This window comes from Vanessa cardui, chromosome 1 (genome assembly GCF_905220365.1).
Source record: "Vanessa cardui chromosome 1, ilVanCard2.1, whole genome shotgun sequence".
NCBI classification, from domain to species: domain Eukaryota; kingdom Metazoa; phylum Arthropoda; class Insecta; order Lepidoptera; family Nymphalidae; genus Vanessa; species Vanessa cardui.
Genome location: NC_061123.1, coordinates 3,187,565 through 3,212,470, shown reverse-complemented (window position 1 = coordinate 3,212,470; position 24,906 = coordinate 3,187,565). Strand labels below are relative to the sequence as shown.

At 31.1% G+C, this 24,906-nt stretch overlaps 1 protein-coding gene across 4 annotated transcripts in view; it reads left to right on the top strand.

The window, feature by feature from the left end:
* The first annotated feature begins 402 nt into the window (after positions 1 to 402).
* LOC124534110 (kinesin-like protein KIF21A) overlaps positions 403 to 24,906 on the top strand; it is a 60,356-nt gene continuing 35,852 nt past the window's right edge. For all 4 annotated transcript variants that reach the window (XR_006966721.1, XM_047109806.1, XM_047109798.1 and 1 more), the window contains exons 1-3: positions 403 to 718; positions 1,109 to 1,162; positions 19,738 to 19,966. Coding sequence is in view for 3 of the 4 variants with exons in the window: in XM_047109806.1 (XP_046965762.1) it covers positions 1,125 to 1,162; positions 19,738 to 19,966 (267 nt within the window). In the remaining variant the exon portion in view is untranslated. The remainder of the gene's footprint in view (positions 719 to 1,108; positions 1,163 to 19,737; positions 19,967 to 24,906) is intronic.

Sequence of the window (24,906 nt, the reverse complement as noted above, 5' to 3'; positions counted from 1 at the left end):
TTAAATAGATAAAAGAAAGAATTATGATTCTGAAATCCTCAGACTTCATTCTGAATTAAATAATCCACCATATTTTCATTACATTTCATTCATTGAAAGCGCCATCTACTGAAAAATCTTAAAATCACTTTGTGAAACGAACTGACATCTGGTACACGTTCAAGCTTCTGAACGTTAATAAAGTAAAGACTTATTTATGACAAAATTTATTATTATTGTCTAATTGCGTAAAATATTTTAATAACAATTTGAAGTATATAATTAAATAGGTCTTTTAAAATAAAAAAAATGTCTGTCTATGATACAGATAAAGTATAATTTTCTGTTGTCAAAGTCAAATTTTGCTACTTGTCGTCAGTGGAAGTACTTACGTCGTAATGACATAATCAGTGAAATCGAAGTTTGTGAATTTTGCTGTCAGTGTCATTTTGTGCGGTAACGGAGTTGTGGTGTCGATCGTTTTAATATTTAAATTCGATTGTTTATAAACGCGACGCTTCGTGAATGTGTGAAATGTATAATATTATTTGAAATCAATGTTATAGTCTTTTGTCTAGAAGTAAAAATTGCCGCATTTCATATTAAATTAAATTGTTTTATTATGTTAGTGAAAGATGGACGGAAATCTCAGTCGGTGTTAATTTAGCGTGTCGTATTGAAGCTGTTATAAAAGAAATGTGATCTAGTTAAGCGAAAAGTGAAGATTCTACCGAGTATAGTAAGTAAATTGCTCAATTTGTACTATATACAGTAGAAAGGTCTGTGAACTCGTGTGAATCTGATAATAACATATAAACAAGATTTGTAAGTCCAAACTTATCAATTTTACTTATATCATTGTAGTTGAAAGTAAAATTATTTATAGGCAATTAATTTTTTGTCCAACCGATACAAGCCTTTTTAATAACTTTTTTTTTTGTTTAATATAATAAAAAAAAAATCAAATAAATAAATTTATAAAATAATATAAGAAGTCTGTTTATATTTCTGTGCTAGCTAGAGTTTAATATTGTAAAAAAAAAAATATTAGTATCAAATAAAATATTTACATCAATTATAATTGATAGCTCTCATAATACTTTGTTATGATAACAATTCTCCTTCACAGGTGGTCAGATGCAGCAATGTCTAGCGAAGAGTCTAGTGTACGAGTGGCAGTCAGGTTTGTAACAAAATATTCTTAAAAATTAAACAATACTGAATATAATAATACTCTGTAATTAACGAATATCTAATCTTTTTATAATCAACAATATTTCTGTTTATACTTAGGCTGTTTTTGTTAATCACCTCATTGATTTATCTTTGTGTTTTTGTTATGTTTTGTTGTGTGTTGGTTCAAGTGTAATTAGTTTGCAATAAATTAAATGAACAAAAGAAATATGACTTTATTTTATTTACAAAAGGATAATGAAATAAACTATCATTGATTAAGGTAGACACTAACTAACTATTTTATAATTAAGACCTTTTTAGTTATTTTATAAAAAATTTATATTGTTTTCCAAACAAGTCAAATTATAAAAATGAAATTTTCTATCACACATATCTATTGATATTTTTATCTAGGTTAATTGTAACGTAAAAGTCATTTCACTGTTAACTTGTTTGCAATGAACAACTTTCTAAAAAAAATCAAAATAAATATTTATCATTTGTACTGTACATAGTGATTATTTATTAATAATATACATAAAATATTGAATGTTTTTTTTAGCAAACAATACAATGTACATTTACTAATGACCAATGACAATAGTACAATTTTAAAATTGAGTATCCTGGCAATACTGGCCAGAAAAATAAAAATGGCTAGTATTACAGGTTGTCTACACACCATCCCCCTATTGTCGGTAAATGGAGTTCCTTTGCGTGTTTTTTTTTTAATTTTTGTGGGTATCCAATTCAATTATTTTTTAAAAAAAATATATTTTGTATATACAATATTCTCATTACTTATATATCTGCCTGTTATATTCGATTATTGAAATGAATTATTTAGTAGTAGTAATCGCCCGCGGCTTCGCTCGTGTCTTAATTGGTTATCATGTGTTAAGCAAAACGTAGCCTATTCCTAATCCTTTCTTGGAGTTCATGTTTGCTTCATACCAAATTTTATGAAATTCGGTTCAGCGGTTTGATCGTGAAAGACCGACAGGCAGACAGACAGATTTACTTTCACATTTATAATATTAATATAGATTAATTCTATTTGAAAATATTTAATCACACCATGCTCAATATTACCAGAAGGTTATTATGTTACATAACCATCACTGTTTCGATGTTTATGAGAATGCTCAATAGTTTTATTGAAGAGTGTGGTGCTTGAATAAACGTTAGCTAATATGTTTCATTTATAGGTATCTCGACATTAAAGTGAATAGTGCGAAATATTAAGTAATATTTATAGAATGTTTGACAAGTATGTAACGTAAATATTGCTTATTAGTAATTGTTTCGACAAATACTAATGTAACATGTTGTGACTTGCAATCACTTGACCTGCGAGTTTGCGAAAATTTTGTACAACAGACAATGTTTGCATAAGAAAATGTTGGAAATTTGCAAGTAATATCATTTAATATGTCATTGGGGAATATTACCTTGAAGGTCAATAGTCGTAGGTTCTTATTCGGAAAACATATCTATAAGCAAACGGTAATAATAAATAATTATACTTATTTCTCGGTATAAAAATTGTTAATTTGACTCTTCCTATTAAAATCACTTGTAAAACCGAATGAAAGTAAAGTCGTCCATCATCTTTTTATAGTAGATATGTTTCGATAGTTCATAATCCCGTTTAATTGCTGAACCAAATTAGTCGTTTACATGACATACAGAAAATACAATTGCTGATATTCCAATAGAGAATGTTTTTGCTTTTAATATAAGAAGTAACAAGAGACATATGAAAAGCATACTTCCGTGATTTACAGCGGTGTTTCCCGACAAGCTCGTCGATAAAAAATCACCCTTCCTACATAGGCGCCTGAAGGACGGCCGGTCCGCGCCCTACCCTAATACAACCCTGCTTTTAATATCCTGTGCATAAACACGCGTTTATATACAAAAATCTGTTTTAAATATGCACTTTTTATCGCCTGACGTACCTACTCTTGAATGTCTATACGATATGTTATCATTACATGAATCATATATATTTGTATAAAAGATTACTTATGATAAAATAGTCGAAACAACACGCGTCGCATAATTAATGCTCATTTAGACATCAATTGTTGTGGGATAAATAAAGTTGAAAGAATAAAGAGAAATAAGTAAAGAGATTTATTTTACTGGTCGTTTGTAACATAATAAGACATTAAAAAGGTTCACGTCATAAAATAAAGAAACACGTTAATTTAAAAAAAGAACTTTCCCGCCATTATTAGTTTGATGAATATCTTTTTAATCTGTTAACACATCTATTATAATTTACGAATACGATTTTAATTTCCATTAAGGAAAAAAAAGCTAATACTAACTCGAACTAGGTATAAGTATACTTTATTGTACCCATCTTAACGAAGAGTTAAGTAATTAAGACGTAAAAGATAATAAATAAATATATTAATTGTAGCGTTCATATTATTATTATTTACGATAACATAATCAGCTTTAGGACAAAAAAGTTTAGTTTACATATATTTTATTTCGTTTACTCAAGATCACTGCAATACGAATTCATTTACACGCAGAGAAGAAATCTAACAGTAGAATCAAGGTGTGGTCGATGTGATGTAACCTGTGTTTATACTGTTCAATGATCACATCGGTCACTGCTTAAAAAATAAACTCATCAAGTTTGAATTATTCATATAATTTTATGTATGAAGACATCTTTTACGACGGAAAGAAGGTAAAATAGAATTGAAACGTATAGAATACTTTTATTGTTTGTTAATTTATTGTCTTGACAACGTTTTGAATAGCTTAAACATCAATAAAAACTTAATAAATACCCGATGGACTCGTATGGTTTGTAAGATCGAGTGCCTAGTGCTTGTTAATGTCGAGACACGACGTATGTACATAAATAAAGTTTTTGTTTAAGCGTGTAATAATAAAGTGGTTATAAAAGAAAGCAAATAAAACGTTCCTTCCTTTCTAAACTACTTTGACAATGCTTATTTATTTTAATGCGGACAGTCGTTAATAAGAAAGCAGTCGTTTTTTTCTTTTAGATTGTATATAAATATTCCAGGGCTGCGTCTACAGACTATATTAAAGTATATATTAAATATTTTATAACTAGATAACCTCTAATGAATGTTCAATCAATATTGAAGTCGGGAAATGAGTTTCCATTCCTATCATTTCATTTTAGACAATACCATTCTTCTATTACTCGAGTAATCCATTCATTCTTCCAATCGCTCACTCGTAATAATTTCCTCATCAACCTTATAGCTACAGTTTTCCACGTTTTTCCGCTTCGTCCTTCCTTTTTCACTCTTGAAAATTATAAAGCATTTTTCAGCTTCGGTACCTAATGATTTAATTATATTCCACCCTATTTCCATCACATCAACCCCTGCCTTGACACATTTGATAGAAATTGATGGTTATTTAAATGATAACGGATATACCACAGTATTTTGACAATTTTTGAACTCCTGTAACCTAAACAGCACCACCTACCGGGGTCGATCTAAACCACCAATCATTCAGAAACGCATTTCATGAAAATCTGTCCAGCCATTTAGACATAAACACGAACAAAGGAGTCAAATATATATTAAAATTAGATATCGTAATTATTTTATTATCTATGGTTTAACTGCATTTTATCTAATAAGTATGCGAGTTAATAAAACGATAAATTACTAACATGTATCGAATGGGAATCGCATTAAACGAGCTGCTAACATTAATGTAATCACATACGATCTGTCTCCATCTAACGTAGTAATACCTAGTCTATACTTTACATAAATAAGGTTTTAATGATCTTCGGGGCAAAAAAAAGTCATCGATAATAAGTTTTACAACTTGTCATAGACAACTGAAGTCAAACATAAAAACAGCGTCTAGCAAACTATCGTGAACTATTGCTTATAAAATAGCCATTAAAGTAATTCACATTCACAATGAGAGGATGTCGTTCATGCAATAAAACGTCGTATAATAAGTAAGGTTACTAAAGTTATTTCACAATGCATTATGAACTTGATATTTTTTAGCTTTCAAATGAAATGAACTTATTCAAATTTTTATTTGACGTTATTCTTATTAAAGGTTATGGCCCCAAATAAATAACGCATAATTAATTTTCATTGCGATAAGACCTAGCAATAATCCTGATATTTTATTTCATTGCAGAGACAAAAATAAATCACAAACACATATAAAAACTAATAACTCTTATTTAAAAACGTGTCCTATCCAGTGGACCAAAATAGCGAACAATTACATTTTTTTATTTTTAAACGTAACAGTCCAATGACTTCACGCCTTCGCATCTGTCTGTACACTGATTGATCGATTTTAGTCAGTTTAACACATTATTTATTTAAAAAATCTATCTGTATTGTCTGATTTATTAGCAGTATAATTAAATAAGACATCATCATAATAAGACATTCGTAATAATATATGAAATATCTAACTATATATATTTGTTAGGTATGTACATGTACAACCCTTGATTTATGCTATGCTCTAATCCACTAGGCATGTCTAGTTCTCGATGTTATTTATTAATTTAAATAACTATAATAATCTCAGATTACTAGAATTTTTTTTTAAATATCATATTATTGAGTATGAATATATTTATAAGCAAACTTATCTATTTTGTATGTAAATTTTGAATACGATTATTATTATTGTTGATCTTGATTATAGTTACACGTGGACTACAACGACAATCGCATCTATTAAACTGAATTATAATCTGATTTAAATTGTTGTAATATTTGTTTATTTATATCTTGGTTTTTTTTTTTTTCGGGAAACAAACAGTACAATAGAACAGTAATATTAAAACATAATAAAATAATTCATAAACCAATCAAGAAATGTTTATATTTGTTTATTCACAGTTTATACAGCTTTGTATAATGTATAATATATTGTAAAAAAACGATTCTCAAAATTATCCCTATATGCCCTGAAATATTCTACTTAAATAGGGATAATTTAGAAAATCCTTCAATAATCAAACGAGACATGCTCGGTTAAGATCTGCTGGAATGAAATTAAGAAACGTAAACTAGCGACTGACGATAATCGCAACCCCTACATCGTAATCGACAAAAATCGTAAAAAAATAATATTACATATGATTACCATTTTCTGAATAAACTATTGACTAATAGTATCGTCGTTCGTCATCGCTAACGACAGCCAGCAGCCGTGAACTGTGACCTGTCGAACATCCTCCGTCACTAACTGCTGCTATAATCACACCGGTAATATTTCTGGTGCGACGATATTCGATCATATATTTTTAATGGGCACTTGGTACAATATTGCTGTGTTAACACAGCCCCGTAATATTACCGCAATCTATTGTAGTATAAATCGGGGACAAAATGTCATAGCTTGGACTATATTATTTTGGAATAATGATTATTTTTAATTTACCTTTCAGTACGGGACAGTGTCACACCTCAGATTTACGTATATCAAATACGTAATCCCGTATATACCTGTGTTGCTACATACGGATTAAAAAAGAGATCTGCGACGAAATATATGTGTGCCGTTTTATCTACTACCCTGTAGTGACGTCGATGCGACAAGCTAACGGGTGTAGCAATAAATCAATGCGGAAAAATAATATTGCTTTTCGAGGTAGTAGCTGTAATTTCACTTTAACAGAAATTCCTTCTAAAAGTGAAGACACAGCAATTCTTCTAATAGAAGTTATTTCTTTACGAGTCTCTGTCAATTCAAGTAACGTATCTTTCTAAGAATATTTGATAATATGCAATAAATAACTAACTTGCAAGTCTGAAATATATTCAAATACATTGTTATTTTCCCCAGTCAGGTTCACAATTTCAAGATCAGTTGAACTTTTATGAACGTATCTCTGAATTAGTGATATTGAATCCGAAAGACATATTTTTAATAGTTGGTGATTTTAATGTTCCTAGTGCTATTTGGTCTCCTTCGTCCACATCCGCTGAGCTCTGTGAGAATATTGGAAACTCAATGGTCAATGCAATGTCTTCCTTCATGTCCTTAAATAACTTTTCCCAATATAACTCAGTCTCAAACATCAATAATCGCCAATTAGACCTTGTCTTCAGTAACTCAAATTGTAGGGTTATGCGCTGTGAAACACCTTTAGTAAAGGAAGATGTACACCATCCCACGTTGGATATTATGTTAATGGATATTAACATTAGTAGCTTTCCTAGCCCTCCTCGTATTGTTAAACTTTTTCATAAAGCTGATTATAAAATAATTAATGAATTATTGGCTGATATTGATTGGTCGGTTATTTTTGATTACTATGATATTGACACATCCGTTGAGAAATTCTATTACATAATCAATGATATAATTATAAAGAATATTCCTTCTAAAGTGGTTGTTGATCTTAGTAAGTATCCAGCGTGGTATTCTCCTGCACTTATTAAAATTATTAAAGAAAAACTAAAATATCACAACAAATGGAAAATGTATGATAATTACAGTGATTACAGTACTTTTAAATTACTTCGTGATAGACAAAAAAGGGTTGAAAAGACATGCTACGATAACTATCTTGATTTTGCGGAAAATAATATTTTGAGAAACTCTAAGTGTTTTTGGACATTTGTCAAGACCAAACAGTACACAAATGACATACCCGAGCGGCTATATTATAACGATATCTCAACAAGTGACGGTCGGCAAATAAGCAATCTATTTAATGAATATTTCTATACATCCTTTGAACATAGTACACATCTTAACAATTTTTCCTGTAACAGTCAAAATAATAGTGGATATGCTAATACAATTAATTTGTCATCTGTCGATATTTCACTTGCTGATGTTCGTAAGTATTTGAAAACCTTAAATATTAAAAAAGGTAGCGGACCCGACGGTATACCACCTCTTTTTCTAAGTAAATGCTATATGACTATATCTGTTCCTTTACATTTATTGTTTTGTATTTCCCTTCATACATGTACTATGCCTTCAATTTGGAAACAGTCTTATATTGTGCCTATTTTTAAAAATGGAGATAGACATGATATCAAAAATTATAGACCTATTTCGAAATTAAGTTCAATTCCAAAACGTTTTGAACGTATAATTTATGACAAAATTTTTCCAAGCATACGTCCCATAATTATTGACCAGCAGCATGGATTTATTAACAAGAAATCAACTGAAACTAATTTGTGTGAATTCACTGACTATGTTTTGACTGCAATGGACAAAGGATATCAGGTGGACGTTGTGTACACCGATTACTCCAAAGCGTTTGACAAAATCTCTCATTCTATCTTAATAGCAAAAATGGAGTTCATCGGTGTACATGGTGACCTCCTTAGATGGATCAAGTCATATTTATTGAATAGAAGTCAAGCCGTGACTGTGAAAGGGTATTGCTCATCTTTTCTACCCGTTCCATCTGGAGTCCCTCAAGGCTCACATCTTGGACCACTGTTTTTTAATATATATATAAATGATGTTGTTTCGGTATTTGCATCATCTAAATTTCTGTTATATGCTGATGATACAAAAATTTATAAAATTATTAAGAGTGTTGATGATTGTATTAGTCTGCAAAAAGATTTGAACTTACTTAGCGATTATTGTACTACCAATTCGCTGTTTTTGAATATAAAGAAATGTAATTGTATAACATATACCAGAAAAAGAAAAGTGATCATTTACAACTACCGATTAAAGGAAGATGATATAAAACGTGTATCAGTGGTCAAAGATCTTGGAATAACACTCGATTCTAAACTTCTTTTCGTTGAACACATAAATTCCATAACTTCTAAAGCGTTTCGTATGCTAGGATTTGTGCTGAGGATTTCCAGAGAGTTTAAGCGTGTTTCAACTTTTGCTCTTTTATATAAATCATTTGTGAGACCTATTCTAGAATACGCTTGCACTGTCTGGAATCCACAGTATAGTAAATATATAGAATTAATCGAAAATATTCAGGAAAAGTTTTTAAAATATTTAAAATTTTCGTCTATAAATAATTTGAATCAAATAGAAAAGATACCGACAACTGAACAGAGACGACTTGAACGTGATATGGTGTTTTTATATAAATTGATCCACAACATATTTGATTCCCCTTATCTCCTTTCTAAAATAAATATCAAGTGTCCTCGCCCTGGCAGTCGGAACAAATCTATTTTTGATTTTCCATTGACAAAAACTAAATATGCAGCAAATGCATTTGTTAATAGATCATCTAAACAGTACAATAAAACATTTACTGAATGTGATATTTTTCATCTCTCCCTTAAAAAATTCAAACTACAAGTAAAAGAAATATTATACTCTGAAGAGCCTTAATTGATTCATGCTTTTTTAATTAATTAATTATAATTTGATTATTTATTATTAAAATATGTTTTCTTGATTTAAAAATTAAATTTATATTAAATTAAATTATGTAAATGAATTATATAATTTCATGCACCTATTAAATATAAAAAATGTCTTGTTTTGTACTTATGATTAATTTATAAATGGAAACTGTTTTGGTTTAAGAATTGTCTTATATTTTCTTTATTCTATTGTAATTATTTCACTGTTTGTTTCCTGTACACTAAATAAATAAATACATTAAATACATTGTGTGATTTCACACCCGGGAACTGTTACACATAATTGCAGATTACACATGCTTACAATTGTTACATAGTTCTTGACTGTTGTTTATGCCTTACCTATTAACTGTCCAATCTGTGTTGTGTGTCATAAATTAATGAGATAATTAATTAATCACTGTATAAGCTATGTAGTTTGGATAGTAACAGCGACAACAAACAATACGCATAATCATACTTAACATGACATTTTCATGTTATTTTTAATTGCTTGGCTAATAATACCTTATTACGTAATCATTAACATATAATGCATACTTAATTGGTCGATTGTTGCAATTACGAATTGCACATAGCGACTTATAAATTATGCAATAATAATTTATCATTAAGAAAAACTTCTTGAACAATGTAATTATTTTTCATTCGATATCGGAGTTTTTGTATTAGGTACTAATTCCAGGAAATCGATTTCGAATTCATTAAATTGCTGAGTTATCAATTATTGTTTATTTATCTGTTACCATTTGTTAGTTGTTAGTATTGTCATATTAGAATATTAAATATGCTAAGGATTTTTAATATCATTAATTATATTTTGAATCTCATCGATCGTTTCATCAAGCCATTGTCATTGAGCTTTCCAAAACAGTAATAACATCATGCGCCTAAATGCGTAAATTGCGTGACAAAGGCTTAATATTTTTTCTCTATGGTTACAAAGCTATCGAGCATGTCTTTATATGATAGGGATTTCATTGAAAAATATTGTACTTATTTTTTTGGTGGCACAAAATGGGAATATTTTGGTATTCATTTATTTATCTGCCTGTGATCAAGTTCAACCTTAAATTATGAAAACTAGAAGGCAGGCGGTAAAGGCTCGTTATTATCTCAGGACTTATAAACATGTACAAAAGTGAAGCTGATTTTACGGTTGCTGAGATCTAGATTTGTGCATTATCGACTTTTTGAAATTTTATAATCCAAGCCACGGCCAGTATCGAACTATGCACTCATTTTATTCATTAATTTTTTAAGCGCCGAAAATGAATTACTCCCTTTTACTTCTGGATCTAACTCCATTTTTCCGTTTTCTTTCAAACTATTTTTTTTTCAAGATAACCCTATAACCCTTTTTTTATTTACGTATTCCAATCAAGTGGAAAATAAATAAGCGATTATTATTATTTCTGAAGGTACAATAAATTATTATTTGTGACATATTAAATATTAGAAGATAGTCTTGACAAAAATCAGGCTGTCCTTTTCTATCATTAGCTTTGGACAGAAAAAGACATATTTTGTAACAAATTAAAGGCGGAGATGGGTGGTCTGATTTTCGGTACACACTTCATTCGTCATGTACTTGCTTTAAGCGGCACTTTGTTAGTATAATTGCGCTTACATTGATTTATCTACAATCTGCGATGCGAAATGCGGTCACCAAAGACCAGGGCGCATACCAGAAATGGCTATTGTCGTATTTGTAACAAAATTGATTATCTTTAATATTACATCTTTGTTAAAGACTTTTTGAATGAACCACAAATGAAATAAAACCAATTGAACTTCTTCAGTAAATAATATGGTGTGTTATCGTTTATAATTTGTGCTGAACTAGCCTTTCGTCCCAACTACTTGCGGGTATAATAACAATTCAAATATTCAAGTTTTTATAAAACTAAAATATTACATTAGAAATGATTACTGTTTTCTTTGAAATTGCCAATTACTTTAGAAACCGTGGAAGTTTCCAATAATCTTTTCTCGGACGATGTTCAACTTACAAATGAACCAAAATCTAAATACTTAAATAAAAAATATAGCAAATTTCAACTGTCAAGTCTCAGTAGCTTTGTAAGTGGATTGATAGTCAGTCAGGGCGAATGATTTCATAGGTAAATAAATCTCTATATTTTTAATAATGATGTTTATTGAGTTAACAAAAAAATTAATATCTATTCCATATTGATTATACTCTTCGCCCATAGGACCACCCAGATTGACAAATTAACGACAGCGCGAAAGATAATTACTACGAGCAGTATATTAAAATAATTTTATCTCGTTTTATAGCCAATAAGCAATCACGATTAGATTACTTAAATCGCAAGTTTATGTTACGAAGGAAATTAATTAACTATAAACATTTTATACTCTTTGACTAACTTTAAATCCTAATAGACGGTATATTAGAATTTGGTATACGGTTTGTAATATCCTGGTGATTGTTCTCATTAAACAATGGACATAAACCAGACGACCACACTATATAAGAAAGTAGTGAAGAAGATTGCTTGACAATCCAACTCCTTCCTACAATAAGATTTTGCTGGCAGTTGAAATTAAACATAAGAATAGGAAAGATTTTGCAAGGAATATGCAAAAGAAAGTTGTCTCTTAAAGTATTACCATTATTTATATTCAGCTTAACAATCTTATAAGTGTCATTAAAATGGATTAATTTACACTCACAAAACCTATTATTGTCGGTAGAACTGGCTAAAAATACCGTATTGTATTAATCGAACTCATTCAACCAGTATTCATTGTAGGATAACAATAGGTTTATCAGCCTTTCCCATATTTATGATTTTTGCTAAATGCCGAGATGGCTCAGTGGTTAGAACACGTGCAACCTAACCGATGATTTTGGGTTCAAACCCAGACAAGCACCACTGTAAATATGTGCTTAATTTGTGTTATAATTCATCTCGTGCTCGGCGGTGAAGGAAAACATCGTGGGGAAACCTACATGTGTCTAATTTCATCGAAATTCTGCCACATGTGCATACCACCAACCCGTATTGGAACAGCATGGTGAAATATGTTCCGAACCCTCTCCTTAATGGGAGAGGAGGCCTATAGACCAGCAGTGGGAAATTTACAGGCTGTTACTTTATTTTAAATAACTAAATTAATTCAAACACTCTAATAATGGCTTTCCATTTTTGCCGGATTGCCTGTACGTCGGACTTTTTTCATTTACTGTATTCAGACAGTCTTAAAGCCGTCTCAGCACTGTAAGGAAATTTTAACTAAAAAATATATACTTGATAAAACAAATAGAAATTATGTAAGTTTACCTTGACAACTAGCAATATCGTAACCTTGTCTGAATATTTGATGGCATTTGAGGGACAAACTCTATATGTAACATATCGATTATATACTAGTCGCCTTCAGTAAAGTACATAAATAAATAAAATTACTCATCAACGAATAAAATTTATAGGAATTTATGTTGAGATTAACTTGTCATATTTCATTCCTCATTCGATATAATAATTTTCAAGCATCTTTTAAATAATTTAGATAAGATTTAAGGATTTATTATAATGGATATAAAAAATAAACACATACACACATACGCGCGCACACACATACACACGACTGTAATACTCTGTCATTACAAAGTAACGCAAAATTATGCTAAAAAATGTCAGAAAGGTTTTAACTAACAATAAGATTCGGAGACAAAGATCAGGGATCTGCAAGTTGCTACGATGTCAGGATGTCAGAAAAATGTACGCAGTAGGTTTTTAAATTTGTATAAAAATTTGTTGCGTTTAATCGTGCAGAGTTGAGAATCCAAGGTAAGAATGTCACTAATTACACTTATCTAGATTAAACTGCTTAAAATATTTCTTACGGTGATTAAATTCTGACCTCTGAAATATCTTTATGGACAAGCACCAAGAGTCAAATTGTTCCTGGAATATTATGCTGCGACTTTATAGTTTACTCCATTAAATAACTATCAATGGCCATCTCTGTTTATCGCAGGTTCAATGCCACTTCCGATACCTACATGGAAAAATTTCATCTATCTAAGTAGTGTATGCCATAAAAAAATTTCGGAAAAAAATAAATGTCTGGTATTATAGAGAATAAAACGGTACGTATATTTAATAAAAATAAAATAAAAAGTGTATGCGTAGGCTTTAGTTTTAGTTTGATCAAAATAATATAAGTTCCTAATTATCATAGCAATATTGCGAAGGCATTATAATTGTGTAGAAAATGTATTGCAACAAACCGACTTAAAGTAGGTATAGTAAAGGTTCTTGGACGATTATGCAAGTTAAACCTGCTTATTAAGGTTAAAGAATCATTCAGCTTCTTTACAAATAGATTAAATTATTTAATCGCATTAAGAGTTTAACGGGCTTTTATTAACTGGCAATATTTAGCTGAGTAATTAAAAAAAGAATCGTTATTTCGAGAAAATACCTATGAAATTGTTATCCGCATGTTCTCCCCAAATTCCATGATTCTAGTTTTCAGTCAATGCAATTTATGCAATCGTATTTATAGCAATCAGTTTCTCTATCCAACTTTTGAATATTGCATGCTTTATGATCTACTTACAATATATATGTATCAATATTGCGACAATTAAATAATAATTAATTCAAACCCTTTATTCCTGGAACGAGTTACCCTGATACGGCGCCGTCGGTTAAGTTTATTAGTCGGAAAAACCTAACATTTAAAGCCCCGGAGTACCCACTCATTTTCACGCGATTAAATCCGAACGACCAACGCCGAGAGGCCGCATTTATCAAGGTTTCTTGCGACATTTTTTCCTTCTTATGCAAAGTTTCTTTTTGTAATAGATTTAGACAACTTTTTATAATTTACAAAACAATGAGTTTGACAAAATTTTTTATACTCTGATTTCTTTTACAGTTTATGACATGAAGATAGAGAGTATAACTTTGATACTCTTATCAAAGTTATTAATGTCGGGATATTTACCATGTTTTTTATTTTTATTCGGTGGAGCTCGATATTTCGACATTATCTAAGAATGTCTTGTTCACGAGAGTCTTGATTAATAACTTTAATATTAAAAATGACAATGTTAATTTTAAAAATCTTTGATACTCTTATTTGTACGTGATATATATTTAAAATGTTATACGATGCATACAAGAACTGGAGGACTTTCGCAATGCATACTTTTTTAATTTTTAAAAACATGACACATTACAGTGCCATAAAGACTCTAATTATTCCTAGAAAAAAAACATTTAGTTCCTAGTGATTTAATACGAATAATTGATTATAACGGTTACTTAATGAAATACTGCTAAACGGTGAATGCAAATTAAAGTGAATTTCTGAAATTATTTATAAAAAATAATCTCGTATAAATAACATAATAAACCAATTTATATTCGTTAAGACCTTGCTACATTTGCACTCCATTCATTCATATCAATTCTCAGTAAGAGGCGAGCACGAGGCTGTAGTAACAAGCCCACGTCCAAAAGCGTTGTGGGCGAAGAGCAAAATATTTAGATATCGCCCACACAAGTTCCATTTAGCCTTAACAGTTCTAACATTTATAATAAGTCTTAACATGGTCGTTAATGGTAATAAATTATTATGTAAGGCCGATATTACGTACCTGCGAAATATTTGGTCACATTTAACCTTTTGGCAAATAGATATTTTCGATTGGCAAATATTGTCAATATATTTGGATCCACCCAAACGAATTTTGGCTTCAATGTCTTATAGAATCGACTGTGCAGAATTTTAAAGTGTAGATAATTTATATATGGCGATTGAAATATCAAGGGCTTGGAACACACACACGCGCTAAGGAACTGTATTATTCACAACTCCTAATATTTATACCCTTCTTTTGGACATGACATATATCAAAGGGTAAAAGCGAATATTTTTAAAACTACAACTTCCTTACATAAGACAAAGATAAGAAAACCAGTACTGAAAACCTTTTATACATACATATAAAATTGGTAATTGTGAAAACTGGATTTGTGTGATTATACCGTAAATTCCATGATAACGTGCGAGGTGATTGATTTGCCTAAGTTTTGCCATCTCATTACATTTTCCCGCATTATACATTTCAGGCAATCAAACGGCTAATGATGATGACTTTGCCTTTTGCTCCTTTTCCTGCATAAGCCGGTTCAACAAAGGCATTCTGTTACACTTTGCAAAGTTATGCTCCATTTTAAAATATGTCAACCAATGAAGAGTTGTAAGTTGAGGTTAATTATGAAAATGGTATCATGTACGAAAATATAGAGCACAGCTCTTAATTTAAGATGGCAATGGCGTCTGTCTGTACGTTTCATGACGTTTTGACTTCTTGCTTTGTTTAATAAAATGCTTATTAACAATTATTTTGGTATAAAGAATTTTGGATTTAAATTTCGAATTGTTTGGATTACTTTCTTAAATAAAATGAAAGCTAATTAAACATAAGCGAAAGTAAAGCGAAATTATTCCAAAATAAATTAATTATTTAAAAAAAACATTTTTCTATGATTTTTTGATGTGCGAATAAAATATACATAATAAAATTGGTTACGGCCGGTAATTGCCTCTGTGTTCCTGATTTACATTTTTATTACAATAATAAATGTACTAGCGTGAATGTTTTAGACGTGAACTATGTTGTATCATTTTCCCGATGCTTTGTTAACTAGCATTTCGTACAAGGCGACTATGAATCTAAATTTGTTTGTGTGACATTTTCAGGAGAGCCTTTTTATTTACTTAAATACCTAGTACATGATAAACGTTAAAAGTAGAAAAGAAAATGTTGTAGCGCCTGTTAGAAAAAACACTATGTACGAGTAAGTTAATATTAAGTCTAGCATTGTTTTTCTTTTATTTCTTCATTTATGTTAAAAATGATAAAAAACTAGGTCAATACATAGTACCAAACAAAGTCGTTTTCTCTGTCCATATATCCCTATGTATTGTATGCTTAAATCTTTAAAACTACGCAACGAATTTTGATGCACTTTTTTTTAATGGATAGGGTGATTCGAGAAGAAGGTTTATACATGTAATACATGGAAAATTTATTAAAGAAACACTGATAATTTTAGAAGTTTCTACTGTGATGTCATATCATTGCACTCGTGCGAAGCCGGAGCGGGTCACTAGTACTCTCAAACGTAAATTTCTGTTAGAGTATAAACTTAATCACATAAAACAGTTATAATTAGTATTCAGTATCGTTCTTCAGGTGTTATTTTAAACGACGGCGTATATTTATCCAAGCTGAGCATCGCGTGCAGCGACCGTCTTCGATTGTTCGCTTACCCCATTGTGTAACCGCCGTACATGCAGTCAATAGCCGCTGCGTCTGAAAACAAGCAAATATAAACATAAACATTGCAAGTAACTCGCACGACTCTTGAAATATGCCCATAATTATAATATTCGTAATTATTTATGGCTGGCTTTTGAATTTACGCAGTCGTTTTAGTGAGTTCGAACTCTATTGATGCATGAACGCACTTCAATGGGTCCAATAGATAACTTCCTGTCAACAGCCGATAATAAAGGAATATTTAAAATATATTACAGATTATAAACTATTATCAGTATCCTCCCAACGATTTCAAAGAATATTCTTTGAAATCGAATCGAAAATTATACATGATAAATTTATTATTCATTAAATATAGTATGAGTAAACAAAATAAACATTAATTTCAAAAATAAATATATTAGTTTGATTTGTTGATATCACTACATATTGTATATAATATACAATAAAATCGATCGCCGTGTCTGTCTATCTGTCTGACCACTATTAAGTCAATTAATGTCGAACGGATATTATTAATGGTCGGATGAAACATAAGGGAGGTTGGGGTGTAAAATTGTGTAAATTTGCTCATGGATTACGAGGATTCTCGAAGAAAAAAAATGTTAGGGATCGGACTAGAAGCTTTACTAGCTATGTGTTATTTAAGCCAATAGAATAAATATATGTATATATTATATAAACATTATATGACGACCCTTATCCGACCCGTAAGAAGCTTACGAGTGGCTATTTTAAAATAAGGAATAGCAGTTTTACTTTTTTCAATGTAAACTCAGTGTAAAAATATCATTTTCAATACTATTCACTTTCGATGAAAAATAAAAATAAAAATGTAATTAGGTTAGGTTATTCACCCTGCGTTTGGAATATATTTCGGGAACTTGTTAGCAAACACATCATGTGACCATTTATGTGTCTCGCATCCGTTCGATTCAATTCGGAAGGGCCTGTTACAGACGTGAATATCTATTCCGAATTCTGTGTACGTACAGATTAAATGTTTGATGTGTACGCTCATTTTGGTGCCGCATAATAAGTTACCTTTATGTATTATAATAATGTTTCTAATATTTCATTCCTTGACAATAAATCTAGACTATTTGTGCAAAGGTGTGCCGCTTCATTGGATTCCTCGCGATGTTTTCCTTGACCGTCGAGTACAAAATAACTTACAAACATAAATTAAGTACATGCTAATTCAGCGATGGTTACCTCGAGTTGTACCCACGAGCATCCGCTTAAGATTTTCGATGTCAAACCACTGTGATAACACAGCTTTCAATATTGAATAATTATAATATTCTACAGTAATTTCAATTTGTTTGGGATTTAAAGGATGCTATGAAAGATTAATTTCATTAGTATTAGATCCCGCTGTGCGATTGTGAATACGTCCTTACGAATTCGAGATGCGTACACGCATCCCTCGCTATTCCCAGACTGCGCGGCGAGCATTGCGCTTCCGACTGCATTATAGATTGAATTATAGGGTTTAAGTTAAATAATAGCATGTCAGGCGATGATTTACTACGCGCTCTGCGTTTCCGATAGGTTTTACTGTAATTCTCAGTATTGCGTATTTCTGTTGCGCGAGATGAATATCTTAAAGCTTTGAATTCTAAGATAAACTAAAATATATTCTATTAATAGTTTGATATGAAATATAAAAAAAAAATATTTCAACTATAAATGTTCTATCAATTGACCAACCCTTGGTATCACAACATTGAAGTATATGTAATCAAGTTACTTTAATGCTATCTGTGGATCACATAAGTTGCGTCAGATGTCCTCTTTTATGAACTCGTAACCATCTACTTCATAGTGTAATTTGCATTCCGTGTGTATCCTTTTAATCTTGAAGGCTTATCTCTTTTAACTAATACAGAACGAGACATCACAATAGTACCTACTTAGTGTAGTTAAACTAAGGGATAAAGGCTCTTGTCGTGATAAGGATATTCTTTAATCAAGCTGATTTATAATGTCTTATGATTGTAGCTATTTGTATGGTTTTAATATCGTTATCCTTCATGGGTGAGAGATGAGTTTTTACACATTTATTGAGACAAAAAAATCGCACTTCGAATCAGAATCCGATTTTTTTTAAAAACGATATACTTACGCTTGAGGAGTTCCACTTCCGCGGTGTATTTAAAAATAGTATTTAATTGCATGTAAATTTTTAATTAAAATAAAAAAATAATAATCTGTACATTTATAATGAAATTTTAATTATAAATATAATTCCGTCTGTTTACACAAGTGTTATAGAACACTAACCCACAAAATAAAATTGTAAAATAAAACAAAATTTAACTCGCAATTTCATAATGTAGTTCTAATGTTACCATTATAAAAAAAAAAAACATTCTTACCAGATTATAAAAACGCACCAAAAGGAGTATAACTGCAAAAATGAAAAACAAAATTGAATATCATGTATGATAACACTATTAAAAATAATTATTGCAGTATTGAAGATAAATATCTGCAATGGTTTTAAAAAGTTTAAAGAATAAATGTCACGCCCTTAATAACCTTAACGCTCTATCTACCTTTCATTTATTTATAGTGTTTTGTCGATCAATATATGTTCTCTTAAACTTAAACAAGCGACCTTTGACTGTATATCGATTTACGATATAATTTTGTCGTTTATATATTTACTCAACCTTCATAGTAATTAGACGTAAGATTTACACTACATAGTCATAAATATAACTATTCTACTGATATTATTTTTTTCTTTTGTTGACTTCTAACGGTATATACTAACGATTCAATTGGGATGAACGTGGTTTTGTTAGCTTGAAAATATGGTAACATAAGGCAGCTTCAGTACAATTCATTGAAAGTTATATATAATTCCAGAATCCGTCCACAAACGCCAGCGGAAGTGGTCGATGGATGCGGTGTCTGTGCACGCGCGGGTGGCTCCGCCGGCGAGGGCGGCGTGGCGCTCGGCTCCGAGCGCGCGTTCACCTTCGACTACGCCTTCGAACCCACGTCCGACCAGCAGCAACTGTATGACACCTGCGTCAGGAAACTCGTGGAGGCAGCTCTCGACGGATACAATGCAACCGTCCTTGCTTATGGACAGGTAAGTTATCTAAATACCTCATATTATTATTCTACTTCCCTATTATGCCAAAAATTAAGTTATATATTTAATTATATATCCTTTAATAATATTTTCATGTTAATTTTCTTTTTTTGGTACTTAGTTGTTTTTTGTTACTGCATATATTAGATGAACAAAATATGTTTTTATGAGTATTAACTTGATTTAAATAGTTACTTTATTTGCAAGGCAATGTTCATGAACAGTCATTCACGAATTTCAAGGAATGCTTACATAATTAAAGTTGAATAGTTAAAAATTGGCACAATGCTCTCGCAAATGCGGTGTGGGAGGCGTAAATTGTGTCTTAAATCATCTTTGTACTGACGACCTTTTACTGGATCGACCCATACGGAATTGCGATGAATTGCCTACTTTGTAATTTAAAAAAAGAATCGCGTGAGGCACACGTGCCTCTATAATCATCTCGACGAAAGAAAACATCGTCAGGAAACCTGCATGAAATTCTAGTTTTATTCTTTATTATATTATTTTAATAACTAATCTGCATTGTAGCAGAATGGTGGAATAAAGTCCAAATCTTCATATCTTAAGAGAAAAGATCTTTGCCTAGTGTTACAACATATACAGACTGTAACTAAATCATCATTACATAGTATAAAACAAAGTCACTCACCGCTATCTGTCCGTATATATGCTTAGATCTTTAAAATTACACAACTGATTTTGTGGGGGTTTTTTTAATAGATAGATCGATTCAAGAAGGAGGTTTATATGAATATGCACATAGTAGAGAAACACTTACAGTTTGAGACGTGTGAAGCCGAGGCAAGTCGCTAGTTTAACAAAAAAAAAAAAAGTAAAAGTGACAACTTTGATCAGTTTCATATGCGTTATAATACAGCCCCGCCTGTCGTATTGTCAGTTTGCGACACGCGACCGGCGCCGTAATTAAACCCATGCAGTATTTCACCTGCAATTATTCTATATGGGGTTGTAGAACCCTGGTCATGGTTTAATGAACGCTAGCAAATATTTTTTATAAGCAATCTGAATCATTAAACTTTAATTATTATTAATAATGAGCGCCCAACTTAAATACCGATACAAATATAGTATTACTTTGTAAATAGAAGTTATAAGTAAGTTTCGCAATGCACTGTAAAGGGCTAAAGTATAAAGTTACAACCGATATACTAAAATACCGTGAAGGCTGGTGCACTATTTAACAAACATTTATTCACGACTCGAATTGATCGTATTATAATTGAAATTTATTGTCTGTGCAAAACGGTGACAGGAATGTGAAATGATAAATACATTTTCCCTTATTAGTTGCTCTACAAGTCTTCCTGATATTCATTAATGACGTGTCTAGCTAATTGTGCGTGAAATATATTACTGACCATTTAGTAGCAGAATATTTAAGAAACGTGAGAGGTTGATCTGTTCCAAATTTGATTTTTTTTTTCGTAATATTAGGTATTATTTTATAAATAATACAACACACCTTTTTCCCAGCTCAGGTTTGTAAAAAATCAAGACAAATTAAGTCAATTAATGTTCCAATGCTAGGCTAATACTTCATCTCAATTTGAGAAGGCTTGGATCTTTCACAGCACTGTTACAATGTAGATTACATATATGGCGCATTGCGTCTGAAACATGCAGGTTTCCTCACGTTGTTTAATCACTGAGCAGAAGATAACCACGATAACTTTTAGCGCGGTTTAAACCCGCAATGAATTCAAATGTCCGTGTTCGAATTGGCGAATTGGAACGTCACGGCTCAGAATTATTTCAATAACTTAACACGTTTGCCAAAATCATTCAAAGTTACTGCTGGAATGATATTCAGGTAATAAATAACCGACGTTGTAGTCTTATTGTAGAAGTCGTGACTCCGGTATAAATATAAAACAAATAAAGTACAACTTACATATAATTAATTGTTTTCATACCTGGTATTGCAAATTTAAATGACAGTGTACAGAATCGAATGCTTTACGGAAATTTACTTGGTCTCATGAATAAATATAAGGTGCTAGATATTGTGAAGCCGTACTAGTGCCGCTTGGACGATCACAACAGCTGGTCAAGTACGAACTCAGAAGGGAAAGGAATGGGTCAGCTGTTTCAGAAAATATTCGAAGTATTTCACTAAACGAAACTCAACTAAAATATCTTAATATTATTATCAACGTTTGCCCCGTCATGTGGTTTTAGCGTAATTCGTTTTTGCTATCGATTATTTCAAGATATTTACTTTGGAAATAAATCAAGGAAGTTTTCACTTAAATATACATGTAATTGATTTATAAAAATTATTAGTTATTTTATAGTATTGCAGACATCTCGTTTTTACGGTTAGAAATTTCATGATTTGTTTCGCTTTCTATTACCTGAAAACAGTCTTCACTTTCAACGCTACCTAAAAATATGATTTACTATTTTTTGTAGACAGTCTGATTTTTACGTAAGTCTAACTTTGAAATTGATTTCTTTCGGTAAATTTTCGCTGACGTCATTTTTTATTATGTTAATAAATTATTTAATTTGGAAGGTAATTGAGCAATTGTGCATAAAATGGTAAGTAGTCGTCTTAGTTCATGAACAGGATCACTGTAAGACAGTATTCGTTACACCGTCAATACGCTACCAAGCACACATCCTCTGACAAATTTATGTTTCTGGATAGAAGTGAATAAATAGCATCGAGATTGGTATTCACAAATCCCTACCACAGCTAGAATCTGTAGATAATAGAGAAATAATACGGCTGGTTAAGTTTAGTAACGCGATACCTACGGCCCCTTATCACAAGTCAAGTAGAAGAGCTTCTGATTAAAGTCAGCTCGAATAAGGATCAGCGCACTGAGTCGTAGAATGCGGAATATAACAAACGCCATATTTGTCCGCAATACATAGATTTCCTCGACTGAATTCTATTCAAATGTTAAATAATATGTTGTTTACAATTCTAAATGATTATTTATCTCACGTAATAACTAACGTTACCATATTGTGTGAAGGAATAACAGATTGCAACTATTTATGAATAGTAGGTCTGTTCACGTTGCAATATAGACTTTAGCAGTTAAATGATGCAAAACTATGTCGCATATGTTGGTCTGTTGAAATGTGTTGTGAGCATTCTTAGGGTCATCATCGAAAGTATGTTTTAAGACATTTTTCTTAAGAATTAAAAACAAAAGTGAAGTACCAACACATAAGTTTTCCAGTGATGCTTTTGGACTTATCTTCTCTTATGGATTGGAACTTATTCCACCAAATTATTATACGGATACCAAATATAGATTTTTTTAAGCAGGTCATAATTAACCACGTGATAGTTCAGTGGTGCTTGTGCAGTTTCAAACTTAACATAATATTTTGCTTATTATTCTCCTGTTAATTAAATAGAGCGCAATTACTTTTTGTAAGTAATAATAACATTGGTTATTCTATTAAAGGTTATCGTAAAAATAAAGATAATTTACTCTTAAACCAAAAGTCACATATCATGTTAATCATATACTACGAAAAATTCATGTTAAAAATATTTGTTATGTTATACGCAGAACATTTACAAACCGGTTTCATTTCATTGAAGAAAAAAACTCCAACCACGAATCTTTCGAGTGTCGAGTGGTTTTGTACAATACGGAAAACCAACAAGTGCCGTTAAAAATAAAAATAAAACATACCCTTTTATTTAGTTAAAACCAAAAGAAAAACATGGAATATATTGGAAATTTGACGGCATTGTTGCTGTATTTAGTATAGTATCTATACTAACTGCTATGTTAACGGTAACGACAGATATAAGACTAAAACTCTTAGCTTCTTTTTCTAAATGTACGGAACCCTAAAATCATACTTTATCTTTAATAAACTCCTGATCAGTAGGCACTGATATAAAAATAACCTACTTGAGATAGCAAGGTTTGATCAAGATTCACCTACCGTTATTTTGAATAGTCTGACTCATATAATCGTGAATAGTTTATTTCATATAGTTTCGTTTGCACCAGTTAAATCTAGAATGCTTAAGACCGCTTTTTGTGATAGTACAAAAGCACCAACTGTAACGAAAACTATACCTTTTTGATTAATCATTTAAAGATGCAGAATGTATGAATGCAATCGCTCGTGAAGTTATTCGGCTAATATCACTTAGCTATTGACGCTTCGTTTGCTTATCAGATATAATTAAGGTATCAATTACAATTAGGCGCCACATTATCGCCATCAAGACTGAAGATAGTGTCTATAAAGCTTGTGGGTTTCAATTCAGCTAGGCACGACTGTGTTTTGTTTTTTTTAAATCAGCTGTGATATAAAAGATAGTTTGGAAATATTTGTCGGAAGAAATCCTGCTACAAATGTATATATGAACCAAAGTGGAATGATATTTCAAGCCGGAGCTCAGGAGATTTCAGAAGTTGATTACAGACTTACTTTTTATCAGCTCCAGAAACGCTACGATACCCCCTGCACTATACGTTCTAAAACTTGCAATCAGATGACTATCTAGTAGATAGAGCAACTTAGAAGACTATATGTACATACTTGTATATCACTCAATCGTCTAGTCAAGAAATGCTATTTAAGACCAATAGCATTAATATACATTTGGATATGTTAATTTATTCCAGGTACCACAGATAATATTTGGGTATTTTAGTATTTTTCCAGAAGAACAATTATTTTTACGTGAAAGAATGCAATGAAGAATTATACTCCATGATTGCGTACAATAAAACGAAGAAACATTTTAACCGTGCTAAAATCCTTTGGCTTTAAGCCCGAAAACAAAATAGTCACGTTCCACTTCTAACCAGCCCACCTTACAAAAATTACAGTTCCAGCAACCCTGGACATTCGGAATCCTCCTGACCTATTTGGCTCGCGGTGTATTTTAGCTGAAGGGTGCTCTGCTGAGTACACTCGGCTTC